Here is a 21,240-nt window from a genome sequence, read left to right on the forward strand (position 1 = left end):
GTTGGGCAGAATTTTTCCAGTGGAATATTTCCCTTTAAAAAAATGCTGTTTCATTGAAAATGACACGCTTTGTAGAAATGAGTCAATTATGATTATATTTATTTTTGGTGGGTGGGGGAAGGAAAAGTGCTCTGATAAGATGGAACGTTTCAGTTTTATAATATACAGGAAGTCAAAACCAGAATGAAACATTTTGATTTTATTGAAACAAAATGTGTTGATTACCCCAACATGAAATCTTTTCAGAATTTCATTTCACAGGAAACTTCAACATTTTTTGGTTTAGCTGTTTTGGAACATAAACCATTTCAAAATCTTGGAATGTCCTGCAATAAAGAAAACCAGGGTTCTGCTTGGCTCTGGGGCATAGCTTCTGGAGCTAGGGGTACTGCCGCATACCCTGGCTTAAAGTGGTTTCCATCATATACAGCATTTACAGTTTGGTTCAACCCCCACTCTACAAATCATTCCAGCCTCCCTGCTCTGGGGAGGTGTTTGTGGGTAGCTTCAGGGTCAGATTAATGCATAAGCAAACTAAGCATGTGCTTTGGGCCCAAATTCATGATGGGAGGGCCCCATTTGGCCTGGCTGCCTCTCCTGTCACTGTGCCACTGTGATCCTGTGTGCTACTCATTCAAGTTTGGCCTGCACACTCCCCTGTGAGGATGGAGGGGTGGCTGAGTCAAATTTGAATGAGTGGTATTGCAACCTGGCACCCATGTAAGGGAGGGGCCCAAATATGTATGTTTGCCTAGGGCCCAGGGATGGGTTAATTGAGTCCTGGGTAGCTTACATGATCCCGTTCATGCTTCACCACTTTGGTGGCTAAATAGAGACCTTTCAGTCATCGGGGCTGTTGATTAGTAGAAAATTCACTGCAAATATATTTTAAAAGTGCCTCTGTTTTCCCTCCTGCACCAGACACATGGCCTTTTCACTGCCTGAGCCCTCCTGCTATACATTTATATACTGAATGGCTGTTCCTAATTAACCAGGAAAGTGCTCTTGTGCCAAATGCAATCAAGATCTGGAGAGGCCCCTCTGTTTCATTCACATATGATGAGCTCTGGTTCCAGTAGATCAGGAGACTTGCTGGCTTTGGGCCAACCGAGACTTTCCCCCTTCCTAATTATGGCCTCCTTACCCTTAGGCTGCTAAACAGGAGCATTTCAGTGGAGGCTATAAGAAAAATCCCAATGAAGAGACTAACTGGTATTTCTCAGATATTCGGTGGGGCCAGGAAGAGGGCAGGGGTCTTAGTCAGTATCTGAGGTGATCCTCTGAAGGCAGAGAGTTCAGCAGGGCCCTGCAGTAGCAGAGTGCCTTCCAGAAAACCTTCTTTATCTCTATCAGGTTAGACTGAAGCTGCCTGAGTAAAGTTTTGTACACTGCTGCCAGAGGTGATTCGTTTCCAGTAAAACCACTGGCAAGTGTGGTGGGCTGTTGATTCAGATGTTTGAAGCTGTTAGGAAAGCAATACTTTGATGGCAAAGGCTCTCCATGCTTGTGCCGTGTGTCTTCCTCTCCTCAGACATTTCCTCTTATTTCCTGTTCTATAGAGAAGAAAAAGTGAAAAGCTAGAAATGGTGGGAGACCGCATTGGGAGCGCCATAGAGTGATTGGCCCCTTTCAGAGGGGGTTAGGTCCAGTTCACCTGTGACTGATTGATTACCTGCTGTCCAATTGGGTTTAAGGGAAGGCACGTGGGCCTTATAAAAGAGGAAGCTGTGGCAGAGATGGCAGAAGAACTGCAGTGAATAGGGAGTGCAAGGAGAGTTTGAGACTCTTGGAGTACAAGGTTCCAGGCAGATATAGGGCTGGGAGAGACCAGCTAAAAGCGGGGAATTGAGTTGAATTTTATTTTGAGACTTTGAGTTTTGTTCGAAATTTTGATATTTGGGTTGTACAGAGAGAAGCGTGTGTGAAGCTTATTGAGGAGGGAAGAAGGGAAACTGAGGCAGGGTGCTCCAGAGCCACCCCTGACCACAAGCGGGTGCTTGGGAGGTGCATCACCCAGTTGCAGGTAGCATGTTGACAGCCTTGACAAGTGTGCACTTGTCCTTGGTGAACCCATCCTCTTTTAAGGTTCTGGTCTTGCAGGGCCAGATTTTTCAAAGCATATACATATGCTTTAACTCATGCACAAACCCTGACGTTCATGGACAAGTCCTGATTTCCATGCACATTTCTATAAGTAAGCACAAATCAGAGTCTGTGCTCCTGTTGCCAGATTTTGGGTTTGGGGAAGCCAGGGACCACAAAATTACCTGTGATGTTTTGTGTCTGTTCAGGGGTGACTGGCTGCTGCTGAATGCCCCAGGTAGAGTGTACTTGCCGTACTGCTCAAAGGTCTGGGTAGCCTGCATATACTGCGCCCATGAAAGGTTTGGATATGTTCCAGGTGGGATGCACCTGCTGTGCCTAGAGACCATCCCAGGTAGGACCCCCTCACTATGGTAGACACGTCTGAGGTGGGTTTCCCATGCTGTGCCGAGGGGAAAGCGTTTTGTCCATCCTAGCAATCCATTGGTTTCAATGGAATATTATTGAATTTCAGCAGCATGGAAGCAGGTGTGTAGACCAGCAAAAGGAGGGTAGAGACCAGAGCAGCTTGTAAAAATGCAAGCTTTGCTATAAGTTCCCATCAGTTTGACTTTCTCAGAACAGAGAATGATGTACAAAGAAGCTGATTTGACATCATTGCACTACTGAATGCTTGGAAGTTGTAGATAGATCCTGTCTTCTATGCAGTTGTTAGAGTTGGTACGTTTGCTGTTCAGAAATCATCCCTCATCCCTCCAGAATGTCTTTAATACATTATCAACTGGCTCGATGACACTTGCATGGTCTGACATAGCTGAAAGTGCACTTAAGGTAAGGGCTGCATTAATTAGAGTGAGAAGTTCATGTAAAGCTACACTGTGGCCTATTTCTTACTGCAGTGACGTTAATACAGTTAGAATTGTGCATCCCATTAGGGTCTAGTTTGTGTCAGAGAAGCTCCCAGGTAGTATTTTAAGGCTGTTGAAATAAGATACTGAGAGTGCAGGATGGACATACTGGCTGGCACTGTCAGAATGTCTTGCTTTCTTTCTACGTTGCCTGGGTCCTTTAAGCACCAGTTTTATGAGTATAAAGCAAACAATCTCTCTATTTGTTTTCTGTTTCCTGAAGTCTCCCTATATATGAACTCGCATTGCCATGAAGTTCCACTTATATTCCTGCTGACTTGGAGCAACCGCCTCTGCCCACCCCCGTGGGAACAGAGAAGCACTGGCAATACAACTATTCTTTTGTCTGCCCTCTGATCTAGCTACCTTGTGTCTGGGTATAGCAGTTTATGCTGTTCCTAAGAGTCTTTCTGTAATGCAGTTGTACTATTTAATGTTTTACAGAGTTCAGAACTATGCTAGGCACCTCACAAATCAAATAAGGCCTAATTCCTGCCCTCAGGAGTTTACAGTCTAATTTCAGATGTGAAGCAATGAAAGAAGGTGACAAAAATAGGAAGAGGTTGGGGGGAAAGGGCAGTGCAGCAGGAGGGCAGTGGTCTTGGGAACTAGCACAGGAAGAGCATTTAATCTGTAGGGGCATGCATGGAGGTGTTTATGGGAAAAGTGGACCAGCAGGATATTGAGGCTAGCATTGCTGGTGGAGTGGAGTGGGTGTGGAGTGATGTAGATAAGGGAGGGGCAGAGTTTTGTAGGACTTTGGGTTCAGTTTACTTGTGTTCACCTTCAATGTGGTGCTGAAGGGATAGCAATTGAATGGATCTAAAGAGGGGGAATGACAGGCTAGTAAAATAATCCCTCCAACTGTGGTTTTCACGAATTGGAGCAGGGCTACGTGAGTGGCAGGAAGAGAAGAAGGGCTGCAGTAAGATGGACAATGTGGGACACCTGGATGTGTGTTTTGATTGTAGGAGTAAAAGGGAAAGGTCTGATCTTAATGCTGTAGAGGAAGAAGGGGCAGGATTTGTCTGTGGCCAGGATGCAAGAGGCAAAGGAGAGGGAGACAATCAAGTCCTGTGGAAATGGGGACCATGTAGAATTTAGATATAAGAACTCGGATAAGGAAGAGTCATAGGTGCTCGCAGGAAGAGATGTCAGAGAGGGGGAGAGAGGCTAAAAATGTGGGATTGGATGGAGTGAAGGCCATTCAGGCAGATTTGTGAGTCATCAGCATACAGGTGGTAGTCAAACTATGGAAATAGATGAGAGAAGTTGTAAATGAAGAGGAAGAAAGACTGGAACTTAATGGGATCTCCATGGAGAGTGGGATAACGAGGAAGGAGGTTGAAGTAGAGAGCAGAGAGGTAGGAGAGAGTGTATTGAATCTAGTTTGTTCAATTTACTCCCAGCTAATTGATCTCCTGCTCTTGCCCTCTTTCTTCTCATCTCTCTGACTCAGTCTGCCCACCTTGCTTAACAATGGAGATCAGAAAAGATCATGGCCTGAGTGATTTGCAATACAGTATCTGTGTGTACGTGGCAGGGGCTGTAATTCTCTATAATACCTCAGTAACTTTGTGTAATATCATGACTGGGGGAGAATGGGCAATGTGCCATCTTTTTGGGTAAGTGGCTGACTGGCGCCTTCCTATGGGATGGGTGGGGGAAAAAACTTTCAGTGTCATCAGATGCAGCAAATCAGCAGCCGTTCTGCTGCATTCCTCTGGAATCCAACTGGAAGATCCTCCTGCGTTCTCAGTACAGGAAGGAGAGGGAGGCCGCTGAGGGGGCTTTCTGTGTCACTCGTCACTCGAGGCCCCCTCAGCAGCTGCTTTGCCTAAGAGGCACTATGTCAAAGGGAAGGAAAGGGACTGATGCTTTCCACCTGGGGTTGGCGCGCCAGCTCGACCACTCCTATGGAAACCTATTTGCATTTTTTACTGACAGGTCTTTAAAACTTCTGAAGGTCTGGCATTAGGAGGTAGCAAGCAGGGCAATTGCCCAGGGCCCTACACCACAGGGGGCCCTGAACAGCGGGGTTTGGGCTTCGGTCCCAAGCGGTGGGGCTCAGGCTTTGGCTTCAGAAATGTTGCAGAAATCCAATGTGTGAGCAGGGAAGGGAGGCAGGGTGGGAGCCCGCTCCTTAGTTTCTGCCTTGTTCCTCAAGTCTAACGCCATCCCTGAACTTGTGGGGAAGGGAACAGCCATTGAGAGCAGCGCTCTCCTCAGAGCTATGAGCACAGACCTGAGAGCCAGTAACTCCTGAGTTCTCTTCCCAGCTCTGGCCTTGACTCCCTCTGGGCCCTTGCACAAGTCACTTCACTTCTGTGTCGCAGTATCCCCATCTATAAAATGAAGATACCGTTACACCAGCTTCTGCGTAAAGTGCTGCATACTGTTGATTGAGTTGAGGCACAAGCTGCTTATAAGCAAAGTGAAACACCCAATCCTGTTTAGCTACTGTATTCTGGTTCTTCGCAGCAAATTTCCATCACTGTCTTCTATTCATAGATTTTTGTTTTGCTCTCATCAATAACAATTCTAATGAACGTAAACTCTTGTTCAGACTGTAAACTCTCTGTGGCAGGGACCATCTTTGTTTTACGTGTACAGAGCCCTACACCATGGGGAACTGATCACCATTCTGATCCTCTAAGTGCAAATGTAATAAGAGCAACTCACATTTCTAAAGCACCTTTTCATCTAGAAGACTCCCAAAACTCTTTGCTGACTATGTACAGAATCACATACCCAGAAATACAAAGCAGCTACCTACAGAGCAGCCACATCTGTGTTTACCAGTTTGTTACAAAATTATGAAACCATTTATTAAGTGGAGAGCTAAAGAGTAAAGTTATTCTAACTGAAGAATAGCTAAAGTTGAAACTGAAGGACAATTTTGTGTAGGCAGAATGTAATTACCCAATTTGGAATTTGGCTAGGGATATCGCTGAGTCATGGAAAAGACTATGGGATTTTTAATGGCCAAGAAAGGTCAGGGCCTTAGTGTTACATCTCAGCACTGATAGCAACAGCTGGATGAGCCTGTGTGTCAGTATGAAACTGTTGGCTGCCTCATCTACACTCAGATGAGTTTTGTGTTACAAATGTTTGACACAATAATAACAATGAATGGTAATTGCATTGAAGAAATGTACGGGATCCACAAGACTAAATGTCTAACCCACTCCTGTTCCTTTTCCCATGTTTTATGAGGTTTCCTGTTAATGTTCTTTAAAAGATTTAAAGAAAAAAAAAACTTTGGCTTGTGTTTTATCAACTCATATTATGTCAGTGCAGTAGGTACCATGCTATTTATCAGGGTTTTTGATCAATAAAATACAAAAGCGTGTGAGTAGCTAACTGCATACACCATGACACCTTCCCGGTAGTGTTTGCGTAGTTGATTTAAAATGCACTTTTTGTCTTAAGGCAACATGCATCACTTTTTGTGCTGCAATGATTGTACTTACCCTGTGAAATGGTTCTCCAAGGGGGGGCTAGAAAGTTCCATTGTGTGGGACAATTAAAACAACTTTGGACTAATTACTAGGAAATATAATACTTCATTAATTCAGGGAAGAGATTGTAACACATTAAACGTGACTTAACAGGTCTCTTCTATCCTTGAAGTCTGTGGGGAAAATTCTGTTCTCTGTTACACTGGTAAAAATCTAAAGTAAATTCACTGAACTAATTGAGTTAGAGAAGGATTATGTTCCCATTTGTCCTGGTATCAATCCAGAGTAACTATACTAAATTTAGAGGAATTAGGGCCAGATTCTGGTCTTAGTTACACTGTAGCAAATCTGGAGTAGCTGACTAGAATTGGTGCCAATTTCTGATTTCATTTATGCCTGTGTAAATTTGGAGTAAGCCTTCTAATTCAATTGATAAATTAGAGTTCCTCAGAGTTCCACCTGCGTCTGAGGGCAGAGTTTGGCCCGCTGATCCTGAGTTCCAAGAGCAGACACTGACAATTTGTGAATTTCACTCTTTGGAAATCTTATTAGCCCTTTGTTTCGCCTGCCCTTTTACATAATATTGTCTCAGAGAACTAAAGGTCAGCCAAAGCTTTGTCTTATGTGTTTTTCCTCAGCAGAGGCGTATGGTAAATAGGATGCACACGAGGGGATAGAGTTGAGGGGGAAGAAGAGGGCAGTATCCACGCCCCTGGAAACACAGCCTGCCTTTGGCACAGGGCTCCAGCGGAATGATTCTTTTGCTGTGCCTTTCCCGACCCACGTTCTATGGGGTGAGCCAGAAGAGCAGTGTTTGAGCAGGAAGCGATCAGAGAGGTGTGTGCCTGTGTGCTTTGGCACAATCCAAGCTGTGAATTGCTCTAGCACAGGAATCTCCTCTGAACTCATTAGAATTAAACAGAAGAGCGGAGACTTTGGGGCTGGAGGTAGGGTGGGGAAGCCGGAAAGGTAGCAGTTGAGATGGCGGTTTCCTGATAACCTTTCCCACACCTAGCTTCCCATGCAAAGTCTCATCTGAAGGTCTCTGGCCTGAAAAACAAATCTTGGGCAGGGAAAGGGAGGAGAGGGGGAAGGGAAATGAGGGGTGGGGAAGGGTCACTTGTGCTGAAACAGCATCTCTTGTTTAATATTAAACGGTAACACCCAGAGGCTCCAATTGGGAGAGGGCTCGCAGGTGCTTCGTCTGATCCAAACATGGGCCTGGCCCCAAAGTGCTTACCACCTCAGATGGTGCGCAACATACAAATGAGGAGAGAGAGGGAGACAATCACCCACAGTGCGTGTGTGCGTGCGTGCGTACAAACATTTGATGGATGGTGTGTGTGTGTGTGTGTACACGCACAAGAGCTGTGCAGTTGCATAAATTAATACTGCCTGCCCCAGCTGCCTGTCCTGGTTACCAGCTTTCTCATGCTTGCTCCTTCTGTGTGGGAGAGAGGAATGAAGAGCCACAAAAGCAGAGTCAAAATCCCTGTGGGGAGGAGACCCCTGCAGCCTGTCAGAATAGGTCTTGTTAATAGCATGTGCTGTGATACTGCTTTGAGAAGCAGGATCTGGGTGGGACTCAGCTTTTCTCCAGGAAATAAACAAGAGATTAACCAATGCTTAATGAGGGAGAAAGGAAGCAGGAGTAGAGCACTGTGTGGGGGGCGGCTGAGATTTCTCTTTGGAAGCGGACTGCCCTCTCCTTGGCAGGTGAGATCTCTGTTCTAGTCCTGAGCTTTGGAAATGGACAGCCAAGACACCCAGGCCCTGATTCTCCTCTCACGTATGCCAGTTTCACACAAGTGTAATGCCATTGACTTAAATGAAGCTGCTTTTGATTTGCACTGGTTGAAGTGAGAGGATAACCAGGCCTCCTCATCCAGGAGCCTTCCAGAGCAGCATTTGTTGCAAAGGCAGGAAAGGAAATCAGGAGTGGGGGGAGGGGATGGGGAGGTGGGTTGAGGGGAATATACAAGTAACTGTTCACCTGCATTTCAGAGCTGCAGTGAGAGCCACACTCAGGTGTCTTGTCTGTCAACACACTGGCAGTTTCAGACTTAGAAGTATCCCTTCACACATGCCGTGTGTTGTGTGAACATATATCTTGTATGCACACAGCACACACATGCATGTACATGTAACATCTCATTCATTGTACCTGTGTGCAGGCATGTACCATATGTGATACGAGCATATTATGTGCTATGACAAAGCTCTTCCTCTACCTCAGTGGGTCCAGCGCTTTCTGCTAGCAGTAGGTCAGGGCACTGCTTAACCCTTTAGTGTTCTTCCACCCTCTAGTGGTGGGGGAGGGTAATGCAGCCTCTCAGATGGCCGCTACCTGCTGGCACACAGTCCTGTCTCTGGTTCCCACAGGCCCTTGCCTCCTTTGCTGGGGCTTTTGCCCCTCCAGTGAATGGCCTGTAGGGAGTGGGGGGGGGGCGGTCCCACCCTCGACTGTGGGCCCCAACCCAGGGTCCCTACAAGTATCAGCCTTGTGCTGTGGTTTCAGGAGAGCAGCTAGCTTCCCTGGGTTACTTCCGTATGCCCCTTGATTTAATGTCTGCACCCTGCTCAGACAGGGGCCCTTCCTGGCCTCCTTGCCAGAGGAGGCTCTTCACCCCTGACAGCCCCACTGGGCATCATAATGCCCAAACCAAATGTCCAGTTCAATCTTTCCCTTCTGTCAGGGTCTCTTCCCTTAGGCCACAAGACCTGGGAGAGGTCCTTTGTCCTCTTCCAGCAGGGTTTTTCCCTCCCCCAGTCTTTGTACCTGCAGGGTTCTCTTCTGCCAGCGTTCTGCTCCTTCTCCTAAACCCTCTTGACAATGTCTTGCCTGCTCACACTCTCTGATAGCTCACCTCACTCTCACAACTCCAGCCACACCCTTTCTCTGGAAGGGAGGCTTTTAACAAGTCCTAGGTGGGGCCTTGATTGGCTTCATGTGTATTAATTAACCTGGAGTAACCCCTGCTCAGCTACTAGGGTAAAAGGGACTTGCTGAGCCTGGATCTTATATATTGGGCTTCTAGCACTCTCCAGTAGCCATCTAGTCTGACCTTGTCACAGTGCATAGAGCTGACACAGGTGCCCACAGCATACTTGTATGCACATTGTATGCATATTTGTACGCACATAAAGGTATGGAAGCCAAGGTTTGTTTTGTTAATGAGTTCACGAACACACACGTCCCATTGCTTTCAGACAATCAAACCGAATATATTGCTTCTTCCTCAGTCTTCTCCCACGAGTGACTTATTTCATTGTCCCTTTAAAGAAGCTGTTTTTCACTGCGAGGGTTAGGATAGGGTGGAGGAGTCATTCACACGGATTGGTGAAGCACTAAGGCCACACAGCACTGGCATATGTGGGAGATAGAACATGCCTCCTGCATGTGTGGGAAAGTGGAGAGCCCCACCCATGTAGGTGACAGTGTCGTTGCCGATTGTTTCCCTGCTACGAAGCTTGGTGAATGGAATTTCTCTTGCATTATGTTGAGTTGACAACTCCAGCCTGCTCGCGGAGTTGAATTAATCTTTCTCAGTGAAAACTCAAGTCATCAATTTTCAGCACATCCTGCCAAACCCTTTATGTTCCAAGCACAGATTTCTCCAGCACACTGCCTCTGATTTGTCAATGTGACAAACTAGATTGGACAAAGCACTGGAAAATACACTGCAGAAGAACAGTCCTATACTGTCCCCTGGAGATGGACAAAATGACCTAATAAATCTTCCCTATTTCTGATTTCTATTATTTCATAGCTCTGTGCAGTGGGTTGAGATCTGAAGAAGGATTATTTTATTCATCCCCTCCTGGATGGCTCTGAAGTAGCTTTCAGGACTGCTGACTTTGAGCCTTTGATGGGGCTTCTCTCACTTTTTCTTTCTCCTCAGCAGGGGAAGTGCAGACAGAATGTGAAGGCCATCAGTGTAACCCATTTGTAGTTTGCCAAGATGGGGCTGGCACAGAGAATGGGGACTGAAAAAATACAGGTTCCTGGGATTGTTACTAAACGCAAAATGTAGCTGTCAGGCAACATAAATCACAGATTAGCAATGTGGTCTCACCCGGTTCACTTGTGGACACCGTAACAACGATGCTGGGTTGGATCCTGTATTGGAAAAGATCACACTATGCTGCCGACCACCTCTCCCTCATCTCTCTCTGCTGTTGTCCTCCCTCTCCAATCCCAAAGACACTGGTGCTTTTTATCTGGTTTGGCATGGGTTGCACTTCAGCATTGCTTAACCCACCACCACCAGCTCCCTCTAAGTGACTGCGCTGAGAGCTCAAACCCCCTTTAGAGTCCTCATGATGCCAGAGCCAAAGCACACTGGATTGGATCCTATGATGTGTTAGAATTCATGTTTATCTTTTACAGAATAAAATAAACCCATTCAGAGTGAGGTAATTATTTTTTATCAGGACCCAAGGCTCTGCCATCCCCTTTGGGAGTGTCAAAGAAGCTTGGAATTTTTGTTTTTGACCCTTCTTCTAATTATGTGATGAGAAATATACATGTTAACAGCTTTGGTCTGGTGTGTCATGGAATTGGGATCCCAGTGCAGAGCATTTAGCACATCCACTGCAGGCCAGCTGCCTGTGAGCCAAGGATGGCAGTGGGAGAGAGGTCAGAGGAAGGAGTTTCACTCTGTGATCTTTGCAACTAAAATAAATTTGGTGCTTGTGAAATGGGAAAAATTTGACAAGCTCAAATGAGAAACACAAAATGACCCAATTTACAAGAGCTTGAGCAAAAATTAAATGGATAGCCAGCAGAAAAAGCCCAGATACTGCCTCACATAAAAACATTCAAGACTGCAGAGATGAACTTACTGCCTGTGGTGGAATTCTGTACAAAGGACATCATCCTATTTTCATGCCACGCAAGGTTGGAAATGCTAAACATACAATTCTGCAGTGTCCATCTGAGTACTGAGAAGTTTAAGTACAGAGCTTGAGATTATCTTCTTCGGGCCAAGCATGAATGTTGCTATCAAAGAGAAGGTGTCAAGATTGGTTAGATGAATAAGTGCTAGGATTTCCTTGTTGTTCTCATCAGAAGAGAAGTGCTTTTTGAACTTGGCAAAACGAACCCTCTTACCCGCAAAACCGAGACACTTATTGGCTTAAAGATGTAGTTCAAAGGAGGTGGGGTGACATCAAAAATCAGTGGTGGCAAGCAAAGGCCATGGAGATCCATTGTGCCAGTGCATCATTTGGAAAGTTGCTCCATCATGTCTTTATAGACAAAGATCTGCAAGTGGAAACTAAGATCCTGGTCTACAATGCAGAAGTCATCCCCACTCCTCTTTATGGGTGTGAGACATGGATGACATATCAAAGCCATCTTAAGCGTTTGGAGTGGTACCAACAGCAGAAGACCATCGCACCAATGATAGCGTTCTCTCTGCAGTTAACATCAGCAGTGTTGAGGCGAAGATTATGAAATGTCAGCTTCTCTGTGCTGATGCTTCCAAAGAAGCCCTCTATTCTCAACTTAGTCATGGTAAGAGGACGGGAAGCATTACAAGGACACCCTGAAAATATATCTTAAGAAGTGAGGCATTGACCACACAAATTGGGAAGAGCTGCCTGGCAATAGAATGCATATATCAACCTCAACCTGTTTTGAAGAGAATCGCCTTGCTCAAGTATGACAACTGCAAGCAATGCAGAAATATCACCCTCAATCAAATTTATTATTATTATTGGTTGTTTGTATTGAAGTAGCATCTAGTGACACCAGTTAGAGATGCTAGCACTGTACATGTATGTGGTAAAAAAAACAATCCCTTGCCAAAGAGATTGCCGTGTAGGTTGGGACAAGATACAACAGGTGGAACTGTGAGATTCCTAGATTCAGGAATCATTGGATGAAACCTATGGCCTGTGTTAGGCAGCTAGTCAGATTAAATGGTTATAAAGGCCCGTTCTGGTGTTAAAATCTATAAAAATCCAGGATTGTCCTTAGTCCAATACTGGCACAAACTAATTTGAATTGATTTCAGATGAGTTAACAGATAATAGCGAAGAATGCAGGAGGGGCACATTTTGGTAATTCTCTTCAATGTCAGTCCCAAGTACACCATGTCAAGCCCTTCCTATGCACATTCAAAAGGGTTAGTAGAAAAATCGGCATAAGTAGCAAAGAACTTTATTTAAAAAAAGAGCCCTGCTGCGCTTGAGGGATTCCACACATAGCACTGTTAGATTGTCCCAACACACCTCACAGTAGTTTATTAGGATCACCATGTCAGCGTATATGAAATTCTGCCCCCCACCCCCTCCAGTTCCAGTTGAATGAATTATTCTTCCTTCCTGTCCTACAAGGCACTGACGGGCAGAGTTACTGTGCCCTGCTAAGTAGCTGCTATGTTCCACCCCAGAGGTGGGTGAAATGATCCCTAAACGCACAGTCCTTAAGAGACAACCAGATCTTTCTAGATAGCCATGGGGTGTTTTTATTTTCTCACATTATTTTTCCTGTATTAATTTAATGTAACACTTTTTCAGAGAGGCGCAGCCTTTTATTGGTGAGAAATTCACTTTTGTTTCAGCTTGTGCTGGATTTTGAATGATATCACCATAAAACAATGACTACCAAGCACCAGATCCTGCTTTCACAATTTGTTGAATGTTCCCTAAAACATGGGACATAATAGGGTTTTAAATCCCACAAAAAACTGTTTTATGTTTCCTGCCCATTCCTCCTTTTCTCTCCCTGTCTCTCTCTCTCTCTCTCTCTCTCATTTTCCTGGGTTGCAGCCATTTTGAATTCAGGCCATCTTCCCCTTTGGCCCAGAGAACTGGACTGGAAATACTTGAACCTCAAATCCAGCTCCAATACGTTTTAATGTTGTATCATCAAAATTCAGGCTTTGTTCGTATAAAGTCCCCACATAAAAGGGAAATTAACTGAACGTATCCCACCCTCAGTAAATAAAAGGAAAAAAGAAATAGAAAACCAAGTGCAATGTAAGGAATAGTAACTGCACTTTGTTTTTACATCTCCCTGGGGATGTACTGGCAAATGTCTCTTTAATCTGTATTTCACTGGAGCATTTGCAGCTTGAAGTGCTTTTGAGAGCCAGGCAGTTGAGCTGTGTTGTACAGGAGCCTGTTGGCATGAAGCTCTGGAACTGAGCCCCCTGTCCAAGACAGGGAAGAAGAGTTACTACATTTCTGTAGAGAAATCACCACAACAGATAGAAGAGGGTTTTTTCCCCCTTTATTCCTACAGAATTTCTCTTCTTCTCCCCCACACTCCCTGGGCATCCAGGCATGTGGGCTTCCACACCTGGCTCTCTCTCTCTATTCTAGATGACTCTATTTAAGGTCCTTACTTCTTCAGCACCCTCCCACGTTCTCTTTTTTTGGTTGCTTCTTCCTCTAGTGGCTGGCCACTGTCACTGCACTCACAGTAGAACCAACAGTGTCACTCGGTGAAAACAGGCCAGCTTGATGTGTTCACAAGCACATCAGATATACCCTTCTAATCTCTTCAGAGCCTGCGGTGTTTATTACTTCCATGCTCCGAGGCAGTGAGAGTCTTAAGGTGGCTTCCTTGAGAATTCCATATTGGAACAGGCATGTGGTCCAGTTTCTTATCTCTGGGTCAGATCCTGCCCTTTCTTCTCCAGTCACAGAAGCCCTTCATCCTGCCCCTGCAGAAAGAGGTAGAGGAAGGCAAGAGGAGTCCCTGGGCCTCAACCAGAGGGGCTTTTGAATGGCTGGGTAAGGGGAGGAAGGTAAGCAAGGCTGATCTATCCAAGACTATGCAGTTTCACTTGCTTTCCTCCCTCACTAAAGGGGAGCACAGCTGCCACAGGAATGACTGCACACTTCACTGAAGGCCAACGACTGGCATCACTGCTGCTCTGCATTCAGTAGGGGAGGTTTTCTTCATAGGTTACAGAGGTGCCCCACTTACAATCTTGCCATTTGGGCTGTGAGCTGGAGTTCAGGATTTGGCCTTCTGACAGTGGGCAGTGCTGATTGTTTCAGAGAAAGAGGTAGCCCATCTGCACCCACCTTCTCTAACTGTTGTTCAATGGAAGCAGATTCCTTCCTGAGTCTCAACTGAGCAAGTTATGTCCTGAAGCATGAAGACTGCAACCTGGGCAATGACTCTGTTTGCTTTTTTAGGTTGCAGTGAGGAGGGCTGCCTGCATGTGCATGCTTTTTTCCGTTGCATCATCGACCATCCCCTTAGCTAGCTGTTCTGTAAAGAAGCTCATACAATCAGGATGCACAATATATAATTCAATGGCAGAATGCTTGCCGAGGCAAAGACAGCAGCATGCACCTTGGTCAGGAGATCAGACTAGATGATCATAATGGTCCCTTGAGGCCTTGTAATCTATGAATCTATGCCTGATGCATGCAACACCCACAAAAGAGGTTCAGCAACTTTCAAAGTGGCTAGATTACAGCATCCTGTATATTCATTATATATTGGATATATTAATCCAATGAGAATGTTCTGATGTCATGTTTCTATCTTGTCTTGTATTGGTTGAGTGCACTGTCATTCAGTGTTGGGTTGACAGAGCTTCTGTGAAAACCAAACAGAACTAGCTGTCTCTCAGCTTGCACTTGCTCAACATGCATGAATTAAGCTTCTTAATAGAGCTCCCACTATTTGTTCTATTTGCCTCCAGTTTCTTGCATATTATTACTTCAGATAGAGCAGCATGGGCTAGAATATCTGGTTAGTTTTTTGTAAAACAAATGATAAACTCATTAGGCATTGAAATAAAGCAATGATGATTTTCTAAGGATTTAGCTGAGACTGGCCAGCTCAATTCATGTGTGTGTTGCAGCCCCTGCAGCTCTTATTCCAAACCTGGAAACTCTGATTTTCCTCCTTGACCCTCCCACTCATCCCGCACACTTGACCTCTAACAGCATTCCTTTGCTTGTCTTTCAACCTTACATGTAGTTTCTCTCTCCCTCTCCACCCAAGAATATGATTCTGGTTTGAGCTTTCTAATTGTGTGTAGCGAGGATAGAACTCCTTGTCTCGCTTGGCTGCCCCCTTGTTTGGAAACTCACCCTAAACATTTCCACATGGTTTGCACTCTTCATGCACAGCTAACGTGTTTTTTTTCTTTAAACATTTTTGAGGGAAAAAAAAATCCCCCAGCTTCTTCTGCCTTCTGCTGCTGGCAGTGACCTAACCTTGTTACTGTTTGCGTTTCTTTTGTACCTTTCTGCCGCTGAAGTCTCTGTGGACCTTTAAATCTGTCAGCAGCCGCTACCAGGCTCAGTATGCAATTTAGCTCACTGTTTTCACAAGTTTCCCAGCCCTCCAAGCTTTCCAAATGAGCCATTGTGGCGCTGAGTTAGACATATTGTCCTTTCACTGGACTAGCTTAGTGTGGGTGCTGCATTTACAGCTCTTTTAGCCCTTACTATGTCATCTTGATATAGGACCCCTGAACACTTCCTCTTTCAAATATATATATATATATTAAAATAACTGGCTGAAACATTATTTGAAACCATCAGCCAGGAGTGGGTGGTCTCTGTACCACACACACAAGCTCTTACTCTTGTTCAAGCACACCCATCTGCCACTTGTCTTGCATGATCAGCACAGATGGACCAAACAAAGCAAAATATGTTTGTTTGTTTGTTTGTTTTGTTCTTCAGAATATTATTTATATTCCAACAGCACGTACATACTTCAACTGAGATTGGAGCCCATTTTGCTAAATGCTTAATATACACAGTAAGAGACAGTCCCTGCCCCAAAGAGTTTACCGTCTAAATAGCTGGGGAAAAGGGGAGTATTATCATCCCTTTCCAGAAAGGGAACTGAGGCACAGAGAGGTCAAATGGCATGCCCAAAGTCTCTCTGGAAATCTCTGGTAGAGCTGGGAATTGAACCCAGATCTCCTGAATCCAGTGTAGTTTCCCAATGACAAGGTAATCCTTCCTTTTCCAGAAATACTGGGCCAAACTCGCTGTTCTCATCAACAAAAGATGTTTTCCCATTAATGCCAATGGTGACTTTATCTCATTAGAATCTGTTGATTTTTTTTTTCCAAGACATGAGGTGTCACGTCTGTCTTTTGTTGGGGACTGGATGGTACCAGGGAGTGGTAATGGGAAATGGATCCCTTTGCACTTCTAGGTTGCTGGTTCAAAGCCAGCCAAAAAAACAGTTAGTTTGGCATAACAAGCAGTCTCTGGGATTGTTCTGGATCACTGTTGAAGTGTATTGGCAGAGCAGCCCGGGCTGGGCTGGGTTGGGCTGGGGGTGGGTGGGATCCAGATTGGCATTATGGACCTGGAATGAGGTGCATTGACTCTAAATTTTCTCTGAGAAGCCTATATAGTGTCTGCCCTATTTTAGCCAGAGCAGGTTTTTTCATTTAAACACTTTTCATGATCCTTGTATCAGGATGTATCACTTATTCACCAAATACAGTGATTGCTCCCACCCAAGTGAGCACAGGTGTAATGATAATTCACGAGGGAAGTCAGACACTGGTTGCTCATGTAACTTCTCTGGGTCTGTTCTGCTGTGACTGGGGGAACCTGTGGCAGAATGTGTGAACATAAATTAGTGGTGAAGGGGGTGCAGGCAATAAAAATCTTTACAGGGATCAGTCATTACAGGGAGACAGTAGGGCCTCTGCCTCTTTACTTTAGGGTGGAGGGATGTGCTTGATCCATATTTTTCCTATAATATTGGCAGGTATCAATGCAACTGCTGACTGTGTGTATTTCATTTACAATCCCAGGATGAACTGGATCTCACGGATAAGAACAGAGAGGCTATGTTTGCACTCCCGCCAGAGAAGAAGTGGCAGATTTACTGCAGCAAAAAGAAGGTACTGTCTTTTGATTGATTTAAGTAGCTAAATAATGAACTCTGTGTGTAATTAATTACATGTGTGTGTGTGCAGAGTTTGTTTATCCATTTAGATCTACATAGAATATGTGATGGAGTGGTATAAAGGCTTTATTGGCATGAGTTTGGGACAGTATCTTATGAGTGAAAGCACAATTGATTTATGAAGGGCATCCAGAACAAGTTAAAGCCTTTATGCCTTATCATACCATCATGAATTTTATTATGTATATATATATAATACTTATAATAATGTTGCTCTTGTGAAGTTTGATGTCTCAGGGGTCTCCAGAGAAAGTAGCAAGCGGTGTTTATCCCATTTGACAGAGAGCGATCAGTTCATGTGAGTTTCTAGCGGTAACTTCCTCATTCAGATAAACAGGAAAGTTTCGAAATTGCTGTCAAAGAAGAGAGAGGCCAAGGACTTGTAGCTGATAGCCAAATTAATTCCCACAGGCTCCTGTCACTAGAAAAATGGGGGGTTGAGAGAGAGACTCCTCCAGGAGTAGAGCACTGGATATTATTGCTGGCCCACAAGAAATAAAGAAGCATTTCCCTGATGGTCTAGCACATGTTAAAGAGAAATGCCTGGAAAAAGTGGTTTTGGTGTGTGTTACTACTTAAGCTTGTGTTAATCAAACCAAGAGATTTTAGATTTTTGTCCTTTTAGTGGCTGGTCCAGATAAGAGGATAATATTCTGGTTATATCTGACAGAGGTGTTGCCTCAAACAGTAGACTCATGCTTTTAGCACTGGAGGGTCCAGGTTCAAACCCTGCAGATGGCATTACTGAGATCATAATATTTGCTCTGCTGCTGCCTGCAACATACTTTTTCTGTGAATAGATCAATGGCTTCAGTACCTGGTGTTGTCAATCTGGACCCTTTTCTTGGCCCTAAAATTCATTTCTTACAGTGGAATTAAAAAAACTCTCAATCAAACCAAAAAAGATGTGTTTTGCATATGGGCAGCTCTCAGCTGAAATCTATCACCCAGGAAAAGTTAATGATGATGAATAATGAATTAGTGTCTGAATGATAGCAGGAATCCAGGAAGTACCTAAGAACATCTTTGGCTCTGAGAATTCCGTAAGCCTGTTCTGTTTGGTGGCTTCCATTATCCTTCCTGCTGGTGCATAGAGCTTGCACATGGAGAGAAGGTGCAGGCTTCTGTGATTAATGTCTGCCTTACGTTTTTGCTGGCAGACTCATCTGGCTTTCTCTGCTCTAGTGGGAGAGGATCTATTTGTAGTCATCTTAGAGAACCACACATTCCATTTCCTGGCTTTGGCAGGAAGTTTCAGACTTTAATGTATTTAATATGTTGGTTGGATTCACTACATTACACTTTTTTAAGGCAGTAGATTTGATACAAGAATTCTGAAGACCTCCAGAGTTAAAGGGGCCTCACATTGGAAAATCTTTATAATGCACGTATGGTGCAAACTCAATTAGCCAAACTCTAGGTATCTGAAATGCCCTGTTAACTGAAACAAGGTCCTGATGCCAGATGGCCATTAATTACACTGCAAATACGCTCAATTATCTGATGTTATTCACTTTTCCTTCCCTCCCTGACCCCCTTTTCTCCCCAAGGGCAGCTAGAATATCAGCATTGATCTCTCTCTTCCTCTCCCTGGCTGTGTCTACCTTACTTTATCTATCTATCTATCTATCTATCTATCTATTATTATTTTTATTATTATTATTTTTATTTTTTATTTTATTTTACAATGACAAAAGTTTGCTAGGTATCTCTCACAGCACAGAGCGAAAGACTGTGTCCCTTCCCTTTTAGTCTGGAAGCTAATATTTTAGACACAAGGCTCCATTCTCCAATGTAAAGCACCCAGGAAGTGCCCAACGAGGGAGGCCTTATCCTGCAATGTTCAGAGTACTCTCCATTCCTATTGGTTCCACTTAAAAAATCAAGATTGGATTTTTTCTAAAAGATATTGTGACAGTGTGACAGATCGGCTCCGGGAATTATTTTGGTGCAGTTCTTTGGGCTGTGCTGTATTGGAGGTCAGAGCAGATGATCACTATGGTCCCTTCCGGCCTTTGAATCTATGAATCGGGAGCTGAGGGCATTCAGCAGCTTGCAGGAGGAGAGAGCAGTCTGTTCTAAGTAAGCAGTTTACTATAAAATGGCATTGTTAAGAAGTAAAAATTGAGGGACCATTCACATACATTAACCCAAGATGCCATTTCTAGTCTAAGACAAATGGAAGGTCGAAGTTCCCAAATTTACCTCAAAGTCTGTGGGACCTGTTGACTGTCTTAAGTAAACAAATGCCCTGTACAAAAATGCGGCTCATGCATCACTAAAGGCACTTTGTTCATTTCTCTTGACAATTATAGTTTAGATTTAATTATTTATGATGATGGTTGCTAAGGTGCTTGTGAAAGGTCATTGTGGTACACTCAGACCTCATTACAGCCTGTCTTTCACGTCATGTCATATTCTTGAAAAATGAGGAAAGACAAACATTTTTTTTTTAAGTTATAAGCCTGAGCCAAAACCCATCAATCCATGCACCACAGGACTTGAAGAAAAAATCTGGATCCAAATATTTTGGTTTTGGGGCCTCTCTCTTATTTCAGATTATAACAACTACAGATTAGCAAATTTCTGTAGCATTTGTGTAATCAATTCCATTCTGGCTATTATTGACCTTTTGAAACTAGGATTGCTAGTACTAAAAGCAGATCCTCCACCCCTTGAGCTAAAGGAGTAGCACCTCTACCTGGTAGCTGCAGTAGACTCTTATCCTTTTTTGTGGACCAACTACAGAGGGAGACGAAGACCCACGCAACTCTGACATAAAACATTTGCATCCTTCTCATGTCTTTACATCAGTTCCTTCAGACTGGTACTATTCAGAGCTGATGCTAACAGGCAGGGCTGTCTTCATTTGTATTGGACTGACTCATCATTCAGTCTCCCTTGAAGATCTCCCGACCCAAGGGCCTAAAATACCAAACACCATACTCTTGCATTGAGTCCACATATTGGACTCTCTCCATACTGTGAATATCCACTGATGTCAAAGGGGGACATATGTATTGACTGATTGCACCATATTCATGTGGCATATACTGCCTTTGTTCAGTGTGTGCATCTCATCTGGACGTCAGTGGAAGTCTGGACTGCGGTAAAACTATTGTCCCAATTCTGTAATCCCTTCACATATAAAACACCCACATGAATTTCCTGGGAATTACTTGTTTGCAGGAACTGCAGATCAGGCCCTGTACAGAGCAATCAGATTATTTTTTTAAGCAGTAAATGTTCTGGTGCTACCAATGTTTAGGAAAATGTTAGCTTTTCTCCTGGTGGAGCAATAATTAATTCTATGTGCATATGTTTGTTTTAAAAAAATAATTAAAAAAGGCATTGGTTAAATTATTTGACTATTACTTGACTAGCTCTTATTAGGATTCTATAAGGGCCAGACAGTGTGAACTGCTGAGCAACGGCAACTCATTCTGATTTGGAACATTCTGCACCTCACACAATCAGGATTTAATGGCCAGTAATAGTGCCTTCTGCACAGTCTCAGTCACACAAGGCTCTCTTAGACTTCTTATTGCTAGATAAACAAGTGAGGTGGTTTTCTTTTCATGGCCTTTGCTGCCTCCAAAGACTAATTTATAAACCTTCAACTGACCAAATTTCAGCAGGAAGTGAATAGATTTTGTCAACTTGGGTGGATTTTTTTCTTCTTTTTCTTTTGCTTTGAACTAGAATTAAACAGCAAATCTGTTTCTAAAAGCTGATCAAATTAGACCTGATCTGTCTGAAAGAAACAGGCATGTTAAACTCTCCTTGACTGGTTGGCTAATTGCTGCTTTGTTTCCTTATTTGTTGGACTTCTTTGTTCTGCTTTTTATGATAAAGGAGGGTTCTTTGAAGTAGCAGCCTCAGGAAGAAGGCTTGATGGCTTCATTCTGAT

At 44.0% G+C, this 21,240-nt stretch overlaps 1 protein-coding gene across 4 annotated transcripts in view; it reads left to right on the forward strand.

The window, feature by feature from the left end:
* Positions 1 to 21,240, forward strand: part of DAAM2 (dishevelled associated activator of morphogenesis 2) — a 252,754-nt gene that overhangs the window by 114,521 nt on the left and 116,993 nt on the right. For all 4 annotated transcript variants that reach the window (XM_067564774.1, XM_067564777.1, XM_067564776.1 and 1 more), the window contains exon 3: positions 17,176 to 17,265. In XM_067564774.1, the coding sequence (XP_067420875.1) occupies positions 17,176 to 17,265 (90 nt within the window). The remainder of the gene's footprint in view (positions 1 to 17,175; positions 17,266 to 21,240) is intronic.

Source organism: Emydura macquarii, unplaced genomic scaffold (genome assembly GCF_026122565.2).
Source record: "Emydura macquarii macquarii isolate MOO-44397 ecotype Brisbane River unplaced genomic scaffold, CSIRO-AGI_Emac_v2 contig_2676, whole genome shotgun sequence".
NCBI lineage: Eukaryota > Metazoa > Chordata > Testudines > Chelidae > Emydura > Emydura macquarii.